At 38.0% G+C, this 25,568-nt stretch overlaps 1 protein-coding gene and 1 long non-coding RNA gene across 15 annotated transcripts in view; one reads left to right on the forward strand and one right to left on the reverse strand.

Moving 5' to 3' along the window:
- Window positions 1-10,448, forward strand: part of LOC116232411 (uncharacterized) — a 46,830-nt gene extending 36,382 nt beyond the window's left edge. For 5 of the 11 annotated variants that reach the window (XR_016459039.1, XR_016459035.1, XR_016459034.1 and 2 more), the window contains 2 exons: window positions 6,433-6,543; window positions 8,324-10,448. This is a non-coding gene — a long non-coding RNA (uncharacterized LOC116232411). The other 6 variants (XR_016459036.1, XR_016459038.1, XR_016459033.1 and 3 more) reach the window with 6 other exon arrangements.
- The window catches only part of STXBP4 (syntaxin binding protein 4), a 58,744-nt gene that overhangs the window by 25,818 nt on the left and 7,358 nt on the right, over window positions 1-25,568 (reverse strand). For all 4 annotated transcript variants that reach the window (XM_031598715.2, XM_090121740.1, XM_090121742.1 and 1 more), the window contains 18 exons: window positions 25,299-25,394; window positions 24,991-25,060; window positions 24,114-24,188; window positions 22,452-22,537; window positions 21,714-21,843; window positions 21,072-21,204; window positions 19,088-19,194; window positions 18,510-18,693; window positions 17,506-17,584; window positions 15,246-15,340; window positions 14,697-14,793; window positions 13,385-13,497; window positions 12,625-12,711; window positions 11,165-11,230; window positions 5,962-6,138; window positions 4,221-4,337; window positions 3,761-3,810; window positions 3,300-3,433 (listed from right to left, as the gene is read on the reverse strand). In XM_031598715.2, coding sequence (XP_031454575.2) covers window positions 3,300-3,433; window positions 3,761-3,810; window positions 4,221-4,337; window positions 5,962-6,138; window positions 11,165-11,230; window positions 12,625-12,711; window positions 13,385-13,497; window positions 14,697-14,793; window positions 15,246-15,340; window positions 17,506-17,584; window positions 18,510-18,693; window positions 19,088-19,194; window positions 21,072-21,204; window positions 21,714-21,843; window positions 22,452-22,537; window positions 24,114-24,188; window positions 24,991-25,060; window positions 25,299-25,394 — 1,896 coding nt within the window. The remainder of the gene's footprint in view (window positions 1-3,299; window positions 3,434-3,760; window positions 3,811-4,220; window positions 4,338-5,961; window positions 6,139-11,164; window positions 11,231-12,624; window positions 12,712-13,384; window positions 13,498-14,696; window positions 14,794-15,245; window positions 15,341-17,505; window positions 17,585-18,509; window positions 18,694-19,087; window positions 19,195-21,071; window positions 21,205-21,713; window positions 21,844-22,451; window positions 22,538-24,113; window positions 24,189-24,990; window positions 25,061-25,298; window positions 25,395-25,568) is intronic.

Consider the following 25,568-nt stretch of genomic DNA (forward strand, 5'->3'; position numbering starts at 1 on the left):
TTAAGAACAAAACTAATAAAGTATATGGCATTAATTTCATCATAATAAATATACCAAGGCTGTAATGTATAATTAAAAGGAATATGAATATTTAGCAGTATTAACTATTCTCAAATTAGCAACTGCTGTAGCTCTGCCACCAACTTATAACTGTGTCAAAGGAATGAGAAGGGACAACTAACAGCTTGCCAAACATGGAGCTATGTTGGCAACGTACCATAATGTAGTTTAAAAAGTAAACAGAAGAAACTGAGGGATTCCATATTTTAGCTGTTAATGCCTGAGATGTAAGACTTCATCTTGGTCCAGAAAGTAACAGCAACTTGACTACCAAGAGAACAAAATACACTTTTGAAATCTTCCTATTCCATATGGCTGCTGACCACCAGCTCTTCCCATTGCCTTCTTTTTACGTGCAATCAGCATACAAGGAAAATGAATGCAAACACTGGGCAACTGAACTTCTGCCTGTAGGACCTTCATAAGCGAATCCAAAATGCCTACTGTGGTACCTAGAAAGATCAACATCAATCAGGGCAACAGGATTTTTGGAAGATATGTTTTTGGAGATACTTTTAGTGAACTTCATAATGACTGCCAGATCCCAGGCAGGAAAAGAGATTAAAGGAAAATGATGTCAAGAAATAGTTCAAGATATGCTGCTTTAGTGCCTGTGATCAGAGAAGCAGGCTTCTGAGCACGTAACAGGTACTGATGGTTGGGATTATATCAACAAGGGCAAGACTGTATTTTTTAATAGGAAAGTCAGAGGCAGGGTGAGGAAATTAGCAGTCAGAATACTTGAATACTATGTTAGTCTGCTGAATGTTTCACGATGCTCACTGCCTGCTATTGTATGAAGAGATAAGTATTTTCCAGAGCTAATCAGATTTTTGCCATTCTCGTACCAAGTATATTTCTTTTTAAATTTTGTAATAGAAAAGAAGAAGTTGATTTCTCTTTTTTTTTTTAGCATGATCTTTACCATATGGCTACTAAGTGCAGCAGCAACTACTTTTAAATGTTACGGTTCCTTTGCTGAGGCATTATGATCCTTTGTAAGATGAAAGTAATTTTCTTTGTGTCTTAAGGAGATGGTATTACTCTGCAAAGCAGAAAGGCCTCCCAAGACTTACTGCCTAAAAATAGCTAACAGCCTTTCAGGAAGATGAAGAATGCATCTTTCAAGAGACGTGCTTGATTATTCTGTTTATTACTCTGATTGGCATCTCTGGATCTGGAGGATCCTGTAGTAGTAAGCACTTTAAAACAAAGGGGTTTGGTTTTGTTTGTTTTATACAGAATCCTGGCTTAAATCACCAAACTGACATCACATAGCTGTCATTCAACCTACCAAGCTGAAAACTGCTGTGCAGCACTGTTACAGACAAGGCAATGTGTACTTGGAGATTTTCAAGAATACAATGAACTTCTTTTAAACCTCTTCCCCCAGGCAAAATGTGATGCTATTGTGCAGAGGTCACCCTGTGTGGCTAGCTCATGCATATGCCATTTTGTCCTGGATGTCAAGGATGATTTTTAACAAGGAAATCAGTTTTCATTTAGGAACACTCTACACGTAGATGTGTTTCACATCTATTGTAAATAAAGTAAAAAAGTGTATAATGATGAATGTCCAGCAGTAGACTTTTATCCACTTAGCAGTCTCAGAACTCTTCGCTCCAGTTCTGTAAGAACTCAATAACAAATTTTAATTTGGAGGCACTTGTCTGGATAAAAAGGAAATCTTCTAAGTAGTATTTACAGTCCTTTTTTCTTTAATGTACAATATTTATGAAATGCTACATACATGAGAGCCCTTTTTAGGGCAACACATCTGCAAGAAATCAGAAGATCACACAGAAAATGTGTTGTGAGAATCTGGCCTAGAAGGCTGCAGACAGAATGTCAGTAGACAGTTACTGTGCTGTAACTATTTGTCTTTTTTTTTTTTCTTTTCTTTGAGAGAGGAAAGCTTTAAAGCTTTAATCTCATACACAAGCTCATCACATCCCAAGTCTATCTGTAATGCTCTCCAAATGAGAATGAACTCAGAAGGATGACGTTCAATCTTTAAATCCTTCTCTGCAGAGCTGTTTTTAACTTACAGGTTCATAGAAGGGATCCTTGCTGTGGCTCTGGAGCTTTCTGACGTGTCCTACCTGTTATGTTTGACAACCACATGGTAGAATTCAATTGCATTTAGGACTAAAAGTTTTCCTTGCATGATTTCCTGTGTAGTGTGATAGAAACAACCTAATGTGACAGAACACTTCCATAGTCACTTCTGGAAAACAAATTCCCCTCCCTCCTGACCACTGTTATTAACTTAAAAGCAAAGAGTATATGCAAAAGGCAAAGGAAAAAGAACCAATGTAAAAACTGGATCCGCTGCTACCAAACTGCCAGACCACCAAAACAACATACATGCTAACAGAAATAATACAAGGAAACGCCCCGTGCATTTTCCTAGAAAAATATTTAAAAATTCCAAAAAACCCAGTGACTTCATTATCATTCACAGCACTGTTACAATGTCTTATTTACTTTTTTGTTCTTTGTTTATACTATTTATTTCTGAAGAAGTCACACTATTATCTGTTACATGACTCAGTGAATTAGTGAATACATCTAATTTACTTAAATAGGGTAATTACTACTACACCCAGCTGACAGTGGTAGCCTTTATGCAATGAACTGTCCTGTGATATCTGCTTAAAATTAAGGAGGAAATGCATGTATATTGTAAGAGCATTAAGAAGGAAGAACACTTGCAACTCCAGACATATAAAAGTTTTTCATCATTCTACTTTCTGTATCTTTCCAAATAAGTACTGACTGAATCTTAAGCAACCAGAATGAAGGCAGCTCTGTAGTCTCAGAATCAAATGAAAAAATAATACAGTGAATAAATTCTTCTGGGTGAGACAGACCACAAAAACGACAATGAGAGAACAATGCACTTGTAAGAGTTAATGTTATGGTAAAGGCTAGAGCTGGAAACACTGACAGGATAGGAGCAGCAGTCCCTTGCCTGCTTTTGTAGGTCTTCTGTCATTCTGAAAGACACTGCATTCTGGTAACCATGCCCATACTGCACCCTGAGCACAATGGGAACAGAACCCATACTCAGGAGCCTTTTTCCACACTTGGGAAAAAACAAACAAGGTGATGCTGAAACTGATTGTGCTCAATTACTGAGCAAGGTGCTAAAGCTCCAACATTTAATGAAAGAAATGAAGTATTTATGTGCATGTATACAAGTGTACACACACACACAGGCATGCACTCTTACTCACAGTTTACTTCCAGAATGGCACGGACAGACTTGGCAAGGTCTCTGGCTTCTGCTGCAAGAGCTGTGGGAACAGTTGGTCCAATCCTCCCCAGCCGGGCAAGAAGTGCTTTAGAAGACAATGGAGTCCTTCTGCCACTAAAAGAAGGGAAAAAAAAGCATTTATTTATTTGTAAGATGAGCAAAGGTTCCTTTCAATAAAGTAAAGCACGAGTGTCATTCTATGACAAAATCATTAGTATCATCAAGCATAAGTTTGTTTCAGAATTAGTTCTGTCTGTATAACAAAGGCTTTTAGGAAAGTTAAAATAAAACAACATATTTAATTTCCCACCCCCGCTTTGAGTATAACAGCATTCAGAAACATACAACAGAAAACTATAGGAAAAAATACAAGACAATTTTTAGGGACAAAAGTAGATTTTTTTTCAGTATTTGTGTTAATAACAGCTCAGATCTGCTTACCTCAGAACAGCTGAGGAAGGAGAGTTTTCAGAAAGCATTTCATGCACAACCTGTTGGCCACAGTAAGAAGTTAACAGCTCATAAATCAGTGCAGTCAAGAAGGTCAGATCTTTGGCACGTGGGCTCTGATCTGTACTTCATAACGTTGTTTCTGTTATAGCATTTCAAAACATTACTAAACACCATTTTTCTGCCTTCTTCCTCTGGAGTTTTTCACAGAAATCAGTATGCTTGTGAAAAATACATTTAAGAAATCTGACCAGTTTCACTGACTCCATGTACAGCAAGATGAAAAGACAAAGCACATTCCTACAAGAACACTTCTACAGCACCTTCCTTTCCAGCATGGCCCATCAAGCTGGGGAATTGTTTCTAAAAGCTACAGTTTATATTCAGCTTTACTCCTCAGCAACATCAACACACAGCTTTTCCAAATAGAACAGTGCAGTGGCACAGTTACCTCTACGAATTGTAGCAGTTTTTCAGTAGCCACCTCAAAGCTCTTCCTAGCTGACTCCGATTTCCGCAGCTGACAGTCAAGAACAGTAACCCTCTTTCTCAAATCTTGGATGTTATCCTGGAAAAGATGTTTGGTATCTGCTTGTTTAAGGCTTTTATTTTCATCATTAGCTTCTATGGCTCACAAAGACAAAAGGTGTGGATTAAAATGGATGTCTGAAATGCTTTACACCTTACGTTTCCTACCCATACCTGCTCAGGTAGGTAATGCCTGAGCTGCTAGTAAGTAAGCACCCGGGTATCACATCAAGATAAATTCAGACTGGCAGCTGACACCAGTGATGGGCTGAAACTTAGGATGCTCTGTACTGATTCATGAACGGATGAACAGTGCTGAAGTGACACTGGCAGGACCTGTCAGCAGGGTGCCACAAACAGCCAGTGTGTGAAGAGCTGTGGTCCTCTGGTTTGCGTCTGTACATCCTTTGGCCAGCAGAGTAATTATGGCACATCATATTGAAAATTACCCCCCAGGATTTCTCTACATGCACTTGTATAAGCTATCGATCTGAGTTATTCATCCTTCCTCTCCTTCAGCTACAGACAGTGTGAGCCCAGCACCACCGAGTCTCACTCATTAGGTCAGGTGCTGAAGGCTCAGGGTTTTCTCCCGAGTCCTTGGAACTGCTCACATGACAACACCATGAGAAAAGTTTTCATATGTACGTAGGTTGCCCAAAAGTAACGCCTCCTACTTACATACACGGAAACTATAACAAAGAGCACTATAACATTATTTGATAGAGCAAATTCTCAGCTAAGAAACACTGTTTTTCAACACAGGCACTGCCTTTAGCTATGCATGTGGGTCTTTCACCCCGATGTTTGGAAAGGCTGTGACTCACCACACACACCATCAGATGAGGGGAATTTCTCCATGGGAGTTACACACATTTCCTATGTTGCTCCTCCGTAAGCTTGTACACCACAGGCGTCAGTTTTATCTTATTAAAGCCTTTTAATATTGCATTAATTCTCACCATGAAAAAAGGCAGCAGTTCATTAAGTCTCCTTCACCATTAATTCTTATGCACATCTATTTTTCATGAGAAAAAGAAGGCAAACTTACACATGCCAATCTGTTTGCACTTGTTTGAGCCATGTGTAGAAGATTAAAAAGCACCTCCAATATTTTTATTCCTCAGCATACTTTGAAATGATTCACTGGAAATGAAGTAGTTTTAAAATATGAGGCTCAATTAAAAAATTATAGGAAATTTCACTGGCAGACTACTGTTAGTATCATTTAAATTACTATCTTGATTAAATCCACATGTACTTAAGAACAGTACTGGATTTTATAACATTAATCAAACAGAAGTATAAAAAAAATATTCAGGTCACTTTTACATAGGTACAAAGGCAAACAAATGTGTGCATCATCTTCACAGCTGCTGTCAACAGAGCAGAAACTATTCCTGCTCTAATGCTCGAGATGTGCCATGGTGACCTGTGGCCCACATGTGCTCCCAGCTCCTGTTTTTCCAGCCCAAAGATGTCTGGATAAAGGAAGACTCATGCACTTCACATTATCCCCCTCACTACAAATCATTCCAGTTATTGAATAATACAAGACAAACAGTGACCTACTTTAGCAAAGCAGATGAAAAGAAAATGAAAACAAGATACATGACAACAGCAAGGAAACCATGGTAACTATGACAGGAGACTGCTTTGCTTACTTTATTTTGGCCACAGTGATCAGAGAGCTGAGCCTTCAGCTCCACTATTTCAGCTTCCAATAGGCGAATTACTTCTTCGTAGTCCATCTCCATTCCGCGCGCCTGCCTCTGCGCAGCTTCTGCAAGATGAATCCTGCTTCGCAGGGCTCTTGTCTCCTCCACAGCTGCCTTGGCTTCCTATAGATGATACAATTTAATTGAAAAGTTACAACTCCTGCTAATAACAAAGGGGTTTTGTTTGTTTGTTTGTTTTTAAATGCAAATTTAGCTTAAAAGCATCGTGGTTCACGTTAGGGCTACTTTTAGGGTTCACAGTTAGCCCATCCACTTCCTGATTTTTACATCAGGTTTTTACAGAGATGACATTCCTGATGAATTACATCATTAATTCTGATTACTTTAAATCCAATGGAATTAAAGGCTTTATGGAAATGTATCCAAAGCTGTTAATTTTTCCCATTGCTTCAGTAGGAGGTGAAGTCGTTCTAATGGTGTTGCTACATACTTTAACATTACTGCCTGAGTTTGCACATCATGCAGGTGGATTCCAGATGCAACCATTCAGTCCAAGCTGCTCTTAAAGTAAGTGCTGCTTTTAATTTTCCTGCCCAGTTCCTGCTCTTGTTATTCTGCATTACCACAGAACAGTGTCACATAAAATTTATTTAGAAATACATGTAGAAAATTAGAAAAGAGAAACTGTTAAATTCTAATTCAGCTAAAAGTAAATGCTGTCAATGCTCAGTTCATTTTACTGCTGCATATCAACTCAAATTCAACTTCAGATTTCATGGGAAATATGTCATATAATGTTTAACAGGTGTCATAGTATGAATGTCTAGAAAGTTCAGTTAAGCCTACAATGCCAGATTTAATTCCATTGTTTCCTAACTTAGAAACATGCCTATCTTGCAAGCAATATTCTTCAAGCCAGGTTTTCCTACACTTTGACTGAATGTTTTTCATATAGAATGATGGCCAGCTCCACCACTGTCAGTTTCAGATGTGTTTTAGCCTGTAATCTGTTAGCCCAAGAAAACAATTATATTTTTTCAGGCTGTAAGTAAACTAATCTGAATGACATATATAGGACACCATCTACCCCATATTTACAATGGTTTTGCAACATAATACCAATTTGGATAATTGCCAGGGACATTCTGGTCCTTTGGAAAATAAAGCATTAAGAGAAATAAGCATACATGTAGCAAACAGCAATATCATTAGTGCAGATGACAGAGCTTTTATATAAAGATCTTTCCATTGTAACTGATAAAAGATAAATTAAAATACCCTTTAATTTGATAGCAAATACATATACATTTTCTTATAGAAGCACAAGCAGCATCAGGTGTGGCGAATGCATTCTACATGACTGTCATCTGCACCTGGGGACACAGGTGACCCAAAAGCAGAGTCTGTTGGCCAGCTGTTAGCACAGCACCAGGAGCTGAGCAGTGCTGGCTAACAGACAGACAGACAGACAGACTGCTGCCCATGGGCACAGCACAGACAACGCGTCCCTCCTGCACGTGGCTCACAGCAGCTCCCTTTCCTTGAAATTAGTCAGGGGATTTCTTAGAAGTTCCAATCCATATCTGCAGAGATCAAACCTACTGCTTCTGCGGAAGGACTTTCCTGCCGCTGTAAGAAACGCTGTGACTCATCAGCAAGAAAAGGTGGGCCCTGCAGATGACAAATGATGTTTTCATAATCTGAAGTAGCAAAGGCACCAGCAGTGAACCCGTGGTGAGGGAAAGGCTCTTGGAGAGAAAAGTGAAAAGGTATTAAGTTTGCTGAATATAAATGAACACAGAGGCCCCGACAAAGGGTAGCATCTTAAAAATGCATACGTGGGAATTATTTAAATAAACTAATATCAAATAAGTCATGGGAGAATTGCTATAATGAAAAGGGAGGTCTTTGTTTTGAAATAAGACTTCCTTGAGATAGAGGTTTAATCTCTTATAACCCAGAACTGCCTTCACTCCTCCATTGTTTCTTCTGAAACCCAATTGTTGAATATTAATTCCTCTGTAATAGCAGACTAAGTATGACCAGATTTCAACAATGGAAGACCTAAAGGAATAATTAACGAACAATGGACTCTTCTATTACAAGGAAACAATTATCCACACCAGAACTGAATTAGCAGAATTTTCTGACAAACCAGAGCTGTTTGCTACAGCACGGAGCACAGAGGGATGGAGGCCATCAGCTTTCCCAGTTCTACAGTTACTGAAGTTGGCACTGCTGTGATGTGGTCGGTTCCAACCCACAGAGCTGAGGGGTGTCCACCACAGAGACCAGGTGGACAGCAGCATGCTGCAGCACCACTTCATCTCATCCCTTTTGATTGCAGGCATAAAGGAAGAGACAACAGAAATGGGATCTGCAGCTGCAAATATTTTACCCAAATAAATGCTTGGTGGAACCCTTTGTCCTAACGTGGCACAAAACTACCACCACAGTGCAGGCTGCAGAACAGAATGGATCCTTATGGAGAAGGCAAGGTGCAGCTTTCTTACATGCCAGATATTTCTCCCTTGAATTAATTCAAATGTTTACAGGTTTTATCTGAGAAATAATCCAGCCACCACAATCACTGAACAAAAGTATTCTTTTAAACCATCTGAAAAAGCACAGCATTTTTCAGTTATGCTTATTTGTTCATTTTACAAAAACTGCAAACACCATTTTAATAACTTCAAGCATCTCTACTATTAGAATTTAAAAAAACTAATGAAATAAAAGCAAACACAACGTTTCTTTCAGACATAATGAAATCATATACCACTTCAAAAATAGCACCCATTAAGCCCCAGTCTTCAAAGCACTACTTAGCCCTTTGAAAACAGAAGCCCAGAACAGCAAATCTTACCCCTGTGAAATAAAAGTCTGGCAGTATGGGATGGATGCTATAAGCAGTACTGTACCTTTATGGTCTTTCATATTTGCAGTGTTTAGCTGAGGTGCTTCAGCTGTTAATAATTGTATAAAAAAGCTCTCGTAAAGAAATCAGGTTGGTATGATGTAGGACTTTCAGGCAGTGTAGAATACAGTCAGACTCCTCCAGGAAGAGCAATGTCAGCATCACAGACCTCACATTCACAAAGCTGACCAGACTTTAAGTACTCAAATCTGTTCCTACCTTTTGCACCGATTCCTGCCTTCCTTATGAAGTGAAGGAAGACTCAAAGACACACAATGGGGTATCACAATCTCAAAGAATTATTCTAATTGCCAGACTAATACTAGAAAATAATTGTCTCATTTTAGCTATTTTTCTAATCTTACAGTTCCTATCCTGTTACTACTTATTCAAGCACCACTTAATGAATGGGTACTGGCAAAACACATCCATTAAAGAGAATATTTGTACGCTTGCCCTAATTAAGCTGTAATCTCTGGGATTCACAATTAGTAGACAATGGAAATAGCAAAAAAAAAAAAAAAAAAATTCCTGTGTAAGAATGGTAGCGTGCATTCTCATTTAACGCCTTGCTTTATCAGGAGAATAATGAATTAAAAGTTCAAATTGCACTGAATTCATAAGACCTCACGTGTGTTTGTTTACATGCTCCCAGTAACTCATTTCACTGACTTGAACTGAAGCAGGAATCCTCAACCAAAGTGTGCTTTTTCAGCCTTTCTTGAGATTTTCTCTTCAATTTACAGATGCTTTCTACTCCGAATTGCCACTGAACTCTCTGCCTCCTGAACTAAGACCACACTGGGGAGGAAAGGAACAGAAACTCCGAAATGGCCCTACCTACGTGGCTGGGAAAGTTGCAGAATCTTTTGGGAAAAGCCCCTCAGCAGCCATGTCTGGAAAAAGTCCTCCTCTGAGCACCTTCAATGCAAATTAATTAGCTGTAGCCACAACTTAAGGCCAAAAACAAATCCCTAGATCAGCAAAACAATTTCAGTTTCTTGCTGAGTAGAAAATGGAAAGCATTTGCACACTTCCACTTTCCTAAGTCACACCCTTCCTCACCTCCAACAATCCCTGCGTGTCAGAGGACTCAAAAAGAGGTTCAGATAAGCAGCCTGAAGTATATCACTATAAATTAGATGACAACTGGCAGTCTGGATTGTCTATTATTATTATTAACTTTGTATCATCACTACAAATCTCAGTGTCAACAATGGTTCTGAACCAGACATATATATACACTATATCAACATATAAAAAATATAAATGTAATAATTTCATATACACATATATATACTATTTATGTACAGTTACACATAAAATACTTGAAAATATGTGCAGAATACACAGAACTGTATTTTCATCAAAAAGCCTTCTGTACCTCCAAAGTCAGTCTCAAACAACAGCACTGCTGGAATGACACATCAGTTATTTCTCTCTTTCACTATCTGGGCCCTCTTCAGCAGCAGTTACTCAAAACCTCAATAGGAAATCTGGTATTTATCCGTTGGTGGGATGCTTCACTCCCAGCAAAGCCACCTTTAGGACATGTTCCAGGACAAGACAGAAAACTGAAAGTATGAGGACCTCACCAGGTAGAAAAGGGGTACTGCTTCCACTGGAACCGATCAGTCCTACTAAAAGTCCTTCTCAACAAGAGCAGCTGTGTGAGCTGAGGCTCCATGGGAGGACCTGCTGCCGTATCACCCGTGTTTACAGGTCTGTGCTTTCTCTTGGCTTTAGTTTGAACTGATGGACACCAGCTCCAGTCTGGAGTGACAAACTGAGGGCCCATTAATGAACAGAAACATATGGAGCACCATTGTAACATACTTCTGGTTAAATTCATCCAAAAAAGAATCTAGTTTATTCTATCAGGGTCTGCTGTGGAGAGCGTAACACCACAGTATTAATGGAGGAAGCTTTCAAGCAGTTCTCTTGCATTTGTGGAATGAAAGGTAGCAACAGTGGTGCTTAAAAGAAACATATAATGAAAAAAAAACGTAAAACTAATCTTTGCATAGCAGTGAACTGAAAGATTTTTCGAATTATATTTTGCATTTTTGCATCTGATGCAACTGAGAGCCTTGAGAAGCCTCCAAGGAAGCCTGCAGCAGTACAAGAGAGAAGAAAGGGGAGCAGCTTTGGAAGAGGGCTGACAGAAGTGTTTGGTAGAAGCAGGAAACAGGGAAGTTGCTCTGGTTGGAAGTCAGGATATAAACAAATTTCAAGAGAGAATGATTTTATTTTAAAGAAACTTCAGCATACTTGCTTGACTACTTGTAGCTCCTCCGTTAACTGCTTCTGTAAATTCAGAGATTCTGATAATTCTTCCTGTAAAAATAAAATAAAGTATGCCATAGCTTGTATTCCAAACTAGATTCCAACTGCTATGTTCCCAGTTCGTGACACACTCTACAAATGGCATTGAATAAACACACAAACACACAGATTTTAAGTTCTGGTGGAAAAAAAATAAAATCTGAACATTTTCATAAAGTCTGGGACAGAATCAAATTGTAATTCATGAAAGACAGTTTTTGGAGGGTTCATTAAAGTCATACTCAATACATTTCTCAAGCATCTGAGGATTACACACTGAACATTTCTGCAATGCAAATAAAACACGCTTTAAGCCTCTTGCTGCACAGCCACATAGAAAGTGCACAGAACAAAGACATCTCTGCGACTCGAACAGCTTGCTGCACAGCCTACATTCACATCAAGATATCTTCAGCATTGTGTTTGACCACTCTTTTAGCTGCCTACTGACACCAGCAGCATGTAGTCAGGCTGTGCTGCCTCAGCCTGCACCATTTCCAGAAGCTTAAAAGCTCTGGAGAAGTTTCTTAAAAGAAGTGCCATAAAAGCACAGAGATGCTCACACTGAGGCAGTGCTTACAGATGTTTACAGGAAAAGTAAAAGAAATGAGGCAATTCTCATAAACTGACATTACCAGCTTTCAACATCAGCTATTCAGGGACTCCTGGTCAGTATCCAGTACTTCAAATTGATCACTGGAGACCAGGCTCTTTCATTTCAGTACAAAGTTCTTTGTGAGAAGAGTCCTTGTGCACCAACCCAAAGCATTTGTGATCTCTAGCAAGGATGAATTTGTTGGGCCAGCTGACAACATACAGAATTCCTTGTACCCTGGGATCACACTTCCCACTCACTTCCAAGAACAAGGAGTTGGGGGCACTGAATACAGAATAAGAATTTTTTTTTTAAAATCTCAGATTGCTAAAGTAATACAAGAACACAGAACAATGGCTGTAACCCGAGGTATTAAGTAAAAATAAATATATTAATTGCTTTTGGTCTTACGTATTTTGTAATGTCTATGAAAATATGCATTAATTTTGCAAATAGATTCATTTATCTTCCAGTTAGCTTCTTTCAAAATTATCAGACACTATGGCTGTGAGGATCACACATTTCCAAATAAAACTGCTATTGCAAATCAGTCACTTCTCCAAAGACACTTCAGTGAAATGGCTTCTTAATCTCATCTCCCTGTGAATCAGATTTAAAAGTGTCTTTATGGTCCATGTAGTAAAGCTCATGTTCTCCATACTGTGAGCACACGATCTTTAAGCATCATGCAGTTTGCTCTGCCTTTTTAGTTATTTATCACAACTTGAATGTACGATTCAAAAGAAAAGCAGCAACGTACACAAAAATTCGACTCTTGATTAAATTAACACAAATCAAAATTAAGTATTACCTTTAATTTGCTCATTTCTTTTAAAGCTTCATTTCTTTCCTTCTTAAGCTTTTCCATGTCATCCTCCAAAGTATCCCAGGTTACAAACTGTGCACATTTAAACAGGTCCTGTTAGAAACCAGCCCTACGTGCATCTCCCATAATCCTTAACATCCTATCTTAAAAGGTCTTGTTAATTAAATGAGAGGATAATTTTAGAATGATTTAAAGCTTTGGAAAATATTACTGAAATCACAAAGAATTTTTAAGAAAATTCTGAACAACTTATCAATTAATTTTTTCTGTTACAAAGGACTACCAAACTACTACAAAATGCCAAGACTACTACACTAACAGTCACCATTTTGTTCAATATTTTAAATAATACATTATTGTATTTAAATATTGCTATGCTACAAATACACTGCTTTGGCATTCACTCTTAAGTTACCTCCAGAATAAAGTGATATTCCATTTAGCAGCAGCACAAATCACTGGACCCCATAACTGTTTATTATTCACACAGGTAGTAGCAATGTGTATTCCATTTAAGAAACCTTGGCAAATCACTGTTGTCTGTACTCACAACAACATCATTATGTGAATTGCTTTCTGCAATGTAGGTTGCTTTAAAAAGCTTCACAGAAACTGGGTTATCTTAAAGCACAGCATGACAAGGAGCTGTGCTAAAAACCTGCCCAAGATTTGGAATAATCTCACACATTAAGCTCCCCAATAATCCCCTCCCAGCAGCTGAGCACTGCATACACACAGACTTTACCTGCGAATCTAACAAACTGGCAATTTCATCAATCCCAAATGTTACAGGTTTTTGGCCACCATCTGTTGCATCCAATTGCACAGAGAACAGATTCCTTGAAACTTCAATGAAATCTACAAAATAAAACAGTTCAGGTTTTGTTGCTGTAGTCTGCAGGTTCGTGTTAGTAGCAGTATCAGTAGGTGCAACACAACTGCTCAGAGCACAGTACAAGGCTGCTCTCAGAATGCAGCATCTGCTCTCCACAATTTTCTTAAAGGAAAACACAAATCTTACGGTTTTGTCAGACACATCCCTCTGAACAGAAGCAAGCTGGCAAAATAAGAACAGGTCCTGGCACAAAATGCTTTTTAAGTTGTGAAGGAGAAAGGAAAACCAGAGTTCGACCTCCAAGTACCTGTTTAGAGATGCTGTACATTTGGCAGACCCCTGTGAAAAATTAAGTGAGATCCGCACATCTGTTTTACACCCACCTGTCCCTGTGGATTTTGTGACTTCCCAGAGGAAAGTCTGCAGGAAAGAGACAATTCTGTGCTAGCTCACCACTCAACTGTACCTTTGTGAGCCTTTAAAAGCTCTGATAGAGACCTGGGAAAAGTGATGTTGAACAAGGAAATTTTACAAACACTGTGACAACCTCAGTGTGGCCGGAACTTACTATTCATTTTGAATGTATCAAAGAAAATGTACTGCTACAATCGGAGAGGAAATGTGAAGGTCAGTTTGTGAACACCACAAAATCTGATGGAAGATCCATCACCTTCACCAATAGGATATTTGAAAATCCAGTGTCATTTTTAGATGGTTTAGTACAAGCAATTATTTTTGTACCAGTATGAAAATTACATAAAATTTTTATACCAGTGTTTGATGCTGTTTTTCATAAATTTCAGGAAATTTCCATCAGTTATAGCACTGGAAATAAAATATCTCAGTTTAAAACAAATATTCTGAAACTGCTGGTGTCACCTACCAACACTGCCACAACCAACAGGAAAAAAAATTAGAAAAAGCAGCATGATGGTCTCCACACAAATGTCTCTCTACATCTAATAGCTGTTCTTGGTTATCTGAACAGCTGATAACAGCAACTGACCAAGTGAAACCATCTGTCAGTTTAGGTTCTTTTCTCTACCTCTCATATATAATCACTTCGTTTCAGAATTCTAAGCTTCTTTTTATTAAATAGAAAGGTTTTTGCCCTAAAGAACTGTTTTATTTGTGGTAGCAATCTGACACTGACAGAAAATACATCTACTATTTCTGCATTCATACATCTTGTTATTTTCCAGGGTAATTAAGAAATGATTACCCCCAAAAGACACTGTTCCTTTAGAATCTTTCTGAAGTTGCTGCCTAAGGGCTTGCTGCTGTTCAGCTGAGGGCTGAATCCCAAGATAATTCAATGCCTGGAAGGAAAAAACTTATTTTGGAGAAAAAACACCAAAAGGACCAGGGATAATGACTGCAGGGACAGAGCTACACTTCAAAGAGCTTTTGTAGCAGAGTGCACTCTCACTGACTACACTTTTATTCCAGACGCTCTTTGTGACTTCTTGTTCTAATTGAGAGATGTTCAGATATTATTTAACCTTGAATACAGATGAGCATAATAAGCAAAACCCTTTGTCCTTAATAACTTTCTTAAAAATCCTGAGGGACAATCAGATTCTCAGAAGAGCTAATGAGTAATTAGATTAACAAAAACAGTAATTTGCCCAATATATAAAATGAAATACTGTCCCAGAACCTGAAAGAGTTGCCTCAAATTCATACCTTTGGTTTTGTCAACTTAGGAATATCCTCCAAACGCTTTGCATTATAAGGAGGGAGGAAGGAAAATTCAGAAGAGTCTATTTACCTTCTCTAGCTTTTCTGCTTTGAGACGAATAGAAGAGTTCAAGAAAGCCTTCCTTCCTGGCAGACTGTAACCATTGTTCTGGTTGGGGGCAATGACTGAGAATTAAAAAAAAAAAGCAATTAATGATTCAGTTGTAATTCTTGCTTTGAAAAACAAAAGTATTGGTATCTTAAACTAATCTGAAATTTTCTTTAAAAAAAATTACAATTACTGAATTAATTGAGAGAAACCAGAATAATTTGATGGGATTCATGAAACATACAGCTTATTTTTGTAGTATTTTCCTTTCTCAGATCTACACAGCAAAACTCTGGAAACAGAAGGGGAAACACAGTTGTGAATTCCAAGAAAGATCTTCAAGACACACCTTCAGCACAATCAACAGTTCCTAAAAACACATCTAGTGATCTGGATAACCCTATGGGAAGAGAGGCAATGCCAATTAAGGATGTGTGGAGGTAGCTCAGCCTGAATTCCAGCAGGATTCTCAGCAGGTTTTTTCTGGGGAGGAACTCTTCCAAGGACTGCCATCCATTAAGTTCCATATTCCAAGAGTTTATCAGCCCCTTCCAGTTTGTTCAGTCAGAAATGCAGCAGTTTTGTGTAACTTTAACTAGTTGCATTGATTAATTCATTACAGTGCATCTTCTTAAGTTCTGAAGGAAGTTAAAAAATGCAGCTACAGCCCTGTCATGTTTCACACACACCTGTGACTACAACAGCGCAAGAGGAGGCAAAAAGCATAAACCAAAACATCTTGAACATCTCTGATGTTTCTCACATGCTATATTAAATTCTGAAGACAGTGGGCTAGAACCTCAGTTCAGTTGGCACTCTTTCTTTCAACTCAGAATGAGAAAGCTTTGTGCATGACTTTCTGCAAGAATTTTTAAAAATTATGCTGATTTTTCCTACGGCTTTCAAAAAAATCCAAAAGCTACTTCAATTTTTTCATGATAATCCTTGGAAAAGGGCAATAGGAGAGAAGTAGCAGCTTTGGTTAAGGACTGGCAACAAGTGAAGTGAAAAGTGACAACAAACTTCAAGCTGGAGCTGCAAATTTTTCTGCTTTCTTCTCTGTTAGCTATGCTCTTCATAGAGGCTGACAAATTGCAGCCGCCTTGTTCTCTTTAGGCAATGTGAAGCTCCTGTATATTGCATTGTATTAAACAAGTCTCCTATTCTAACATACCCAACAACAGCTGTTTGTCTTATGCCTTTGATTTAATCACAGTGTTTTTAATCATCAGTATGACAGAGCTGAGATCATTAAACTCCAGGTGTACTCAACACTACAGCCTTTGCAGTATCAAAAGTTCATATTCCATCAGCCCTTCAGGGAAGAAAACCAACCAGTCAGGTTTGCACTATGGAGGCTTTCACCTGGAATTGGGATATCTAATGTGGACCACAAAAAACCCAAGTACAATTTAAATAATATCAGTGCAGCAATATCTAGGATGAATCAGATGCTGTATGTTTGTCCTTCATCTCATCACTCTTCCCCCTCAAACAGAAAGAAGCACAGGTTCTGCTTCCTTACTGCTGCCCAGAACATTGGTCAGGTTTTCATACAGAGATAGTTTCATTATTGCTTTATATGAGGGTCTCATGATCATGTCTGCCTTTGCACTGTTTATAAATACATTGCATATTAGCATCTCAAAGGAATGACAGGTGTTCAGGTCAGACTCGGTTCCGACCAAATTCTAGAACCTCTCTTTAGTTTTCCCTATTGTTGCTTTCATAACATGTCTTTGAAGACACGATCCAAGTGACTGCAGTCTTAGCTTGTAATGTCACAGCTCTCAGATACACACGCATGCATTCTGTTTGTTATTAATTGAAACAGTGCTACAGAGAAAGCATAATGTTATTTCTATACTTCCAAAGCCTTGGTTAAAAAAAACGGGCAAGCAATATACATCCACAGAATTTCATTAAGGCAAGAAAGCACAGTTTCTATGGCAACATAATCTTGATCTATATGCGAGTCCTCATTATCTGGTTTCTACTGAGTCGGTTATCATTACTGCTATATAGCAAATGTTGTGATCACTCATTTTTGTTTGGTTTCAGATGTTTGTTGCTATATCTGACAGAAGTTACTGCACAATCCATTGATCTTTGCTTATTCTGTACTATAAAATGGTGCAATATTGTTTTTTGTAGAAGCCTACAGAATCTCACTACGTATTATTTTCTGTTAAGACAAATACTAAAGAAAAAAAGAGTGACAGGGAATTAAATCAGCATTTACCATGAACAGATACATCAGCAGGACTGCTCTCTGCAGAAGTAACTGGAGACTGCTCTTCCATTTTGACTCTAGTTTCCATCTGTGAAAGGAAATCAAAAGTCATGAAACACCATTTTGTAAGTAGGTCACAAACCAGACTAGAAGCACATATTAAACCAAGAGAGGGAAAAATAGGGCTGAACAAACTAAAACAACTCCAGCAAAAAATGCAAAGCACAGTGAGAGGGTACTTAGAGCAGAACCAGAACTTAGACCAGGGCCTTATCAAAACCTTCCATGGGTTCTGAGTATTTTTCACAGATGAAAACAGCAAAGCTTTCATGCAACTTGCTTCAATGCTTGCATCTGTGAGAGGAAAGAAAGGGGGCGAGAATTGAGTATGAACATGAAAACAATTGAGAATCACATTCTGACTCTGTTTGATGGGGAATCTTTTATTCTTCCTCATTCAAAGGAAATGCATTGTTTTATTTCAGAAGGTTGTTTTTTTGTGCTGTGTTGTTTTTTTTTTAATACAAATCATACACTAGCTAAAAAAATGTTATTTCTTATGTTCAGCATTGTTTCTTTACATTAAGGGTGAACTGTAATAAGAGCTTCTTACTTAGCCAAAATAAAGAAAACTTCCCATTTTTCGGGGATGCTGATTTTTAAGCAAAAATTTCTTCCTCATGGAAGAAGTGCAACCTGTGAGATTGTACTGTGCTCATGCAGAAACCATCAAGCACTTTAAGTCTGAGATACAAAACTGAGTAACTTGCAAATATCAAGTTCTGAAGCTCTACTGCCAGAAAGAAACAGAAAGAACTTTGTAACTATAATTGCAGTTGTGACTAATTTTAATAGATTTGTTGTCCTATTACAAGTCAAATAACACTCTTATTGCTCTCATCAATGTTTACCTTGCTGTTGCACAACGTGTCTTGAAAGAACCCTACGCTGAAATTCCAGTAAAACCCAGAAAAGGACCACTTGCTTCTTACAGAAGCAGTAAGCATACTCACAGCGTTGGGGAGGAGCGCTGAAACAAGCTTTGTGTTAGGAGATGCCACAGGACTGGGGCCTGCAGCTTGCTGTCCAACAAAGGCTGCAGAAGGTGCTACGAGACTGGAAGGACGCTGCAGATTCTCTGAATAACTAGGAACACTTTTTTGTCTTATAAAAGCTATCTCACAAAAACTTTCAAACCTGAAATTAAAATCAAAAAGCTTTCAGGATACCAGATACTGTTCTATTCGTGAGAGTATGCACTAATAGTGCAAAAATTGTATTTTCCCCAACACTGCATTATTTCCTCTTCTGTTTTTCTAAAAAGATATTTTATTCTCTACCACTAGAACCATTAGGTAAGCAGTGCTTTTTGGTTTTCTTTTTCTCCTTTAAAAGGAATGAAAACACATTTTTAAACAGCTAAGGGGTGCATCTGAGTCTCCTTCAGTGACAACAGTATTTCAGCTGAATATATCAAAACCATGAACATCCCTTGTGTTTCCTCTAAGCACACACAGCATTTCACAGTAACCCAGTGTTTAATGCTGTCTAGTAGCCCATTTTGGAGTAGCTGTCTGGCAGTGGCAGATACCTCGTCCTGGCTCTGTCAATGATACTTTTTGCCTCTTCATAGGACACGCCAATCATTGACTCCTTGTTTATGGAAACAAGCTGATCTCCAGGCTGCAGTCGTCCATCCTAATCCACAACAAACAAAAAACAAAACCACAGATTTTGTATTAACTACCAACACTGGATTTTGGTGAAGCTGTGTAAAGAAATTTGGACAGCAGGACATACTTTTGTTAAAAAAGGATAAGCCACAGATATTTCCTACACCAAGAAGTAACAACACATAAGACTAGAGGAAACTTCTTACTGATTAACTCAGCTGAGACTTGGACTAATTTGTATTTCAAGAATCAGACATTCTTGGCTCTAAGTAGGACTTTTCAGGGATCTCCTACCACGTTCACCTTAACAAGACAAGCAGACCTGTCTGTTGGGAATTGGCCAGGCAGAATTACCATAGAAATAATCATAGAAATAATACTGTCAACTTTGTGCTTCTGTTCAATTATTCATAGCAATTTTTCTACCAGCAAAGGATCAATATCACTTTTCTGTTTCAGGACTGCAAGACAAAACTTACAATATGCATGGGCAGATTTCTCACTAATATAAAACATTCTTTACTCACTTTTTAAACAAACCTTAACAATTCAACTGAAAACGTATGGCATTCACCTACATACTGCACATCACCCATGCTTATAGTTAAAGATTTAGTTAAGAAAGTTGTGCAAAGTCACACACATGAAGTAACATCTGTGTTCTTCATTTTTTAAGAGATGAATCAGAGAAGCAATCTGACCACATAAACCAAACTACATAAGATTCATAGGAAGTGAAATGCCTTTTTAAGACTAGTATAATTTGACATACTTAATACTCTCATACGTTAAAATTTAGTTATGTTATTTCAGCACGTGATCACACTTTGTTACATTTCCTGTCGCTAAAAGCTCAGGTCTTCCATTTCTCCTGCAAGCAACCTGTTAAAAGATATCAATTTCAATGCTGCCCTCTGGTGGCAGAGATTTAAAATCCACTCCTCATTTAGGTTTCTCAAACAGGATAAAGAGGGAAAATACCTCTAGCACTGCTAGCATTAAAACCTACTGCATACCCATGGCTCAGTCTCACTCCATCAATTACAAGCATGACAGACTGTAAGTACTTTAAATTACACACAACGAGAAAAAAGTTTCAAAAGCCAAAACAAAACAGCAAAAAGGAAGAGAAGGAGGATTACCATTTATCTACGAAGTCTTGGAGAGATATGGTGTTTTTTCCTTTCCATCTCTCCCTTTTAGGATTAACCTCAATCTACAGATGTTCAATCAGAAATAGTTTGAGACTATTTTGGAGCAAAACTCACTGCCTGTGAAATTAATTTGGACCCTCTTGCTTGGCAGATGGCAAACACTGGTTTATCTACACATCAAAATAATCATAATAACACAGGATGACAAGACGACACTTAGATAAACAGTTCTGTGTATTTGAACCAGACCGTTCTGTTGTTTATTCTTCTAAACTTACAAGCTCTCCTGATTTACATATTGCACTTGTCATAAATAAAAACAGAAAGCAGTACTGATTCAAACATTTTATAAGCCTGCTCTATTTTTTGAAATTATTTGCCTATACAATGCTTTTCTACTGCACGGATTCAGCTAAATCCAGTCCAAGGGGAAAAAAAAATAATGCAGGTCTGCAGGACTGTCCCCTACTTGCTGATTTACCTTGCATCATGCAACCTCTTACAAAAAAATCACTTTCTTAAGTTTCTCCTAAGTGGAACAGGGAATAAGATCTTCATTTACCCCACACAAACTTGCATAATTTTCATTACAAGGCAACCATGCTGTGGTGCAATGAGATAATTCTGTCCAGGGAGTAACAAAAATGAATTCCATAATGACAGTGTATGTGTGTGATGTATATTTGTACAAAATACAGGCAAAAATACAGGGGACTCAACAGTGTGAGAAGGAAAAGTCTTTGTCTACCTTGTGACAGTCACCTCCAGGAATAATTTCTTGGATGTATACCAAAGGTCCCTCATTTCTGTCAATTCCTCCAACAATATCCAAACCAAGGTTTGCTCCTTTGCAAACGGAGATGATTTGAAATGCACTATCCCTGGGAAGAGAAAGAAAATGTACAATTACCTCACAGTCTACATACTCACAAATGAGAGTGTCAAGCCTATTGATTTCACAGATGTGCACCACAGTAACAAACATAACCAGTGGATGGAATCTTAACGTTGAAGCATAATACAGCTTGCTTACTACAAAATCTGTAACTTTGGGTGTTGCTTCAGGGAATTACAAAAGGAACCACTATACAATGCAAGACTAAGCTTTGCTAATATAAATATATAATAAATAAATAAATCAATCTCCAATGGACCATACAGGTACACATGAACCAGAAGCATGAATTCATTACAAGACTCTAAGAAGAACAATTGATCTGATTAATCTAATCTTACCAATTGAACAATAAAAAAAAAGAGAAAAAAACTCCTATAATGTGACAGTTGGTGTTATCAATGGTATTATAGGATTTAAAATACAGTAATTTTGAGCACTTCAGTGCTCAACTCCCTCTCAGACAAGGGGGTTACAATCAGCTTTGGGAATTACTTTGCAATCTTTGGAGATGCTGCTGGTACAGAATTTTTTCTGCTGACAGTGGTGATAACGTCCTCTGGAGGCAACTGAGGACTCTGTGACCTTGAGGATGATCCAGAAGAAAGGCTGTCCACAGGTTTTCCTTAAAGAACAATCAAAAAAGAGAAGTAAAACACACCTTTGGGAAAAAACAGTTTCAACTCACTTAAGTGGTTCGGTGGGATTACTTCCATGTTAGGAAGCAGCTGGCAACCAGAATAAAGTTTAACTCTACACAGCTAAGAATTGCAGCCAGCGTTCCAGGAACATTTCTTTACAACAGAGCAAGGGATGACTTTTAAAAATTTGGTGCAAAAAACATCACAACTGACTTTCCAAAAGAGTAATGGTCCAGTAATTGCTGTGTATAGACATTCTATATGGTATCCTAGCTCAAATATTTATTAGTACTTCATAATCTTGTGATACTTTTCATCTACAAATGTCAAACACTGTTCACACAATTAATTAAAATTGATGAAAGTGGACAGTAGAATATGTAAGTTAGAGCTGGGGAAGCTGACACGCAAACCAATTAATTCACATGTTCAGACTACAAAGTAAATGGTGAAGTCCCAAGTAAATGTGTTTTGTCCGACTTTCTCTCCTCCACTACACCCTTCCCACAAAGCTTTCAGTGCAGGCTTCCAGTGCACACAAGCATAAATTCTGCCCCACAGGATTATGTCCGGACAGGAAGCAATCTCTCACCAGCTAATAGCTGTGTTGGAGAACTTCTTGCAGAATAGGCGTCACTATGAGAGCCATACTTATCCATCAGGTCAAGGAATTCCTTCCTGTGGGAATAAAAAAGATCCTTTGTCAGGACTTGATATTGGTGCTAAATGTACCCTTAGAATTCTGCAAGCACCTCTGCTGGATAGTCAGTCACTCTTCTACAGAAAGAATAACACAGTCAGGCATACTACTGAAAAAGATCATCAAAAATAAAAATGGTGTTCTCTACAAACCTACTAAAACAAACTGGCAAAAAAAGCAACAGAAATGTAGAATAAAATACATGCATAAAAGAAAAGGAAACAACTCCTTATTAATTGAATACTGGATGCAGCCTAATAGAAAAGCATATATTTTTTAATAATCTGAGCTATGAGCACCTCAGTATTAGAAAATGTAAAAATAAATGCACAAAAATCGAGACGATGTAAGCCAGAAACATCACTGAATTAATATTATGTAGTTAAAGATTGAGGACAAAATTAACTGACCACAGTAAGTTCCTGTCATTGCAGTAACTGCAGACATATTGAAATCTGTTGGATGTATTGCTTAAAAAAAAAAAAAAAAAAAAGACCATTTATTGAACTAACTTTGAACCCAGGGAAAGCACACAAAGCCAGTTAAATGTAAATCGAACCTTTTATCACAGGGATGTAATGTCACAATTCATTTACTCAGAGGCATCTGAGTGAGGGACTATATAGAGTGGTGTAGCATCAGGACACTGAGCATACCACCAGAATGGTAAAAGGGCTGATGGATTTTAATTATTGAGGGAGTTTAGAGGAACTAGGTCAGTATGCTTTAGATAAAAGCAGATTAAGAGTACACCTCATGTATCTGGGCAGCCTGAAAAAAAGAGAGATCAAGGGCTGCAGCAGGGAGTCATTTACATTTCTGTCAAATACAAAAATAAAGGGGCAGAAAGAGGAAGGGTGAGGTGTTACAGCCATTTCCTCCAGAGATTTAATTCAGAAGGTGATGCAGATGTGGATCCTAACATCCCTGTGATTCCAAGCCAGTACTGGTTTATATGGCTAACTTTAGACAAGATTAAAGCAGTATTTCACATAAATGTACTTACAGTGGAGGTTCTGGACAACCTGCTGTGGTGAACAGTTTAACCTACTTAGCTAAACTAATTCAGAGCTCATTAGAGACTGAAAAGAAAACTCCTGAGGGGAATCAATACTCAAATTTGCCTTTTTTCAGAGAGCAAGACCAGCTTAAATCATATATCTTTGTGGTACTGTAGATCTAATATATTCCTACTTCTTTATTATTTTAAAATGTGAGAAATGTATAAAAAACACCCTATCATTATTGCAAATAAATTGTAACAATATGGTCTGGTAACATAACATTTCAATCCTCTTCATTAAACTGAAACTGTCCAGAACTTACTGCTATGAATAGCCTTGATAAAGTGAGCCTTCCATACCCCCCTGCCCAGGGGGCTAAGAAAATGAACTGTTGTGAAATACAACACTGGAAAATGCGACACGTGCTGCAATTCTGTGATTAATCCTAATCTGAAAGTAAAACACGTGCAATCCTGATCCCTACAACCTTAGGTGCAGCATTGGATTTTGTCAGTTTGGAGGTGAAATTGAGGATTTCTTTTTCTCTTACTTTGCCTCTTCATCTCTGGCAACCAGCAGAGACATGTGATTAGATGCAGAAGCTGTTCTCAAGATGTCAACAGCCCTAGAAGGGTAAAATAATTAAGTAAATACATCAAAGTTTCAGTCAAGGTGGGTCATGCTAAAGTAGTGGGAAAAAGAACACATACTTAATGTAGTTAATCATTTTAACAGCCAGATACAAAGAAAAAAGCTTGTCAGTACCATAACCCAAAACCGACTGAGTGGTGAGTCAGTTCCAGGTGACAGCAATAACCTGGGATTGCCCTCTTTCCCACCCTTTTGTCCCCGTTTCTCCTTGGTTGATCCTACTGCCTTCCTGGATCTCCTTCAGAAGTGAAAGCCTCCATCAGCAGCAGGGCATTGCTCAGGATTTCACTCGGCAACATATCCAGTAATTTTACTTTGAATTTTAAAGGTACATCTTACTCCAAAACTAGGCTCCACATCAATCTCTGGTGATCCAGCTACAGAAACCATTCTGGTTTTTTTTTTGAAGCAACTTCTCTTTAACTGTCCCATTACAATGACACTTGTTAGCTGCATCATTTACTCTCACCACTATTCAATCAGCACACGGTTATACAAATATTTTAACAGCTTAATATTTTATAATGCTATTTACACATACATTCAATAAACAACAACATTATAAAACAGACTTATTCTGTCATTACAAAAGCATTTAAATGCCTGTAACTCTTCGACAGTGGTTTTGCATGATAAAATTTATCGGATCAATTCATTGCCAGTTCAATTCCACTGACCTCAGTGGAGCCATCTTTCACCAGTGGTCAGTATGGTCCAAATAATCCCAAGCAGTATTCCAAGCTCTAATAAACATCTAATTAACAGTACACACATACCTTTCATTGGTTACTCCAGTTAAGTTTTCTCCATTGACATCCAAAATGAGGTCTCCCGCGAGCAAACGGCCTTGCAATGAAATCAACAGCAATTCATCAATCAAAAGGAGAGTGCTGAACATATGATATCATGCTAATAAAACAGGATATATTCTTCCAATTTAAAATAAGCTGCAATATCAGGAATCATGACTACCCCATGCTACTTTAGATATCCTATCTCACACGTAAAATAAAGAATTGTTTCAACAGCTTTTGCTTTACAGCAGATTTGCAACAAAAGTAAATAAATAAATAAAATTACTTACTATCCACAGCAGCAACCCCTCCAGGCAGAATTCTCTTTATGAAAATCCCATAATCTTCTGCTGTTTGCGCCCGGTAACCTCCAATTATTTTAACTCCTGCACAAGAAAAGAAACAGGAAAGAAAATGGTTATTCCACCTACTGTGCCAACTGATTTACAGCCAAGTCCCTAAAAGACAGGCAAATTAAACTTCTACTGATTGCAGTGTGAGCTGGGAAAGCTCACAAAGTGCCTTTAGATCCGGTTTCCTCTGAATCAACAGAATGTGCA

This window comes from Phasianus colchicus, chromosome 20 (assembly GCF_987193195.1).
Source record: "Phasianus colchicus chromosome 20, bPhaCol1.hap1.1, whole genome shotgun sequence".
Classification (NCBI taxonomy): Eukaryota; Metazoa; Chordata; class Aves; order Galliformes; family Phasianidae; genus Phasianus; species Phasianus colchicus.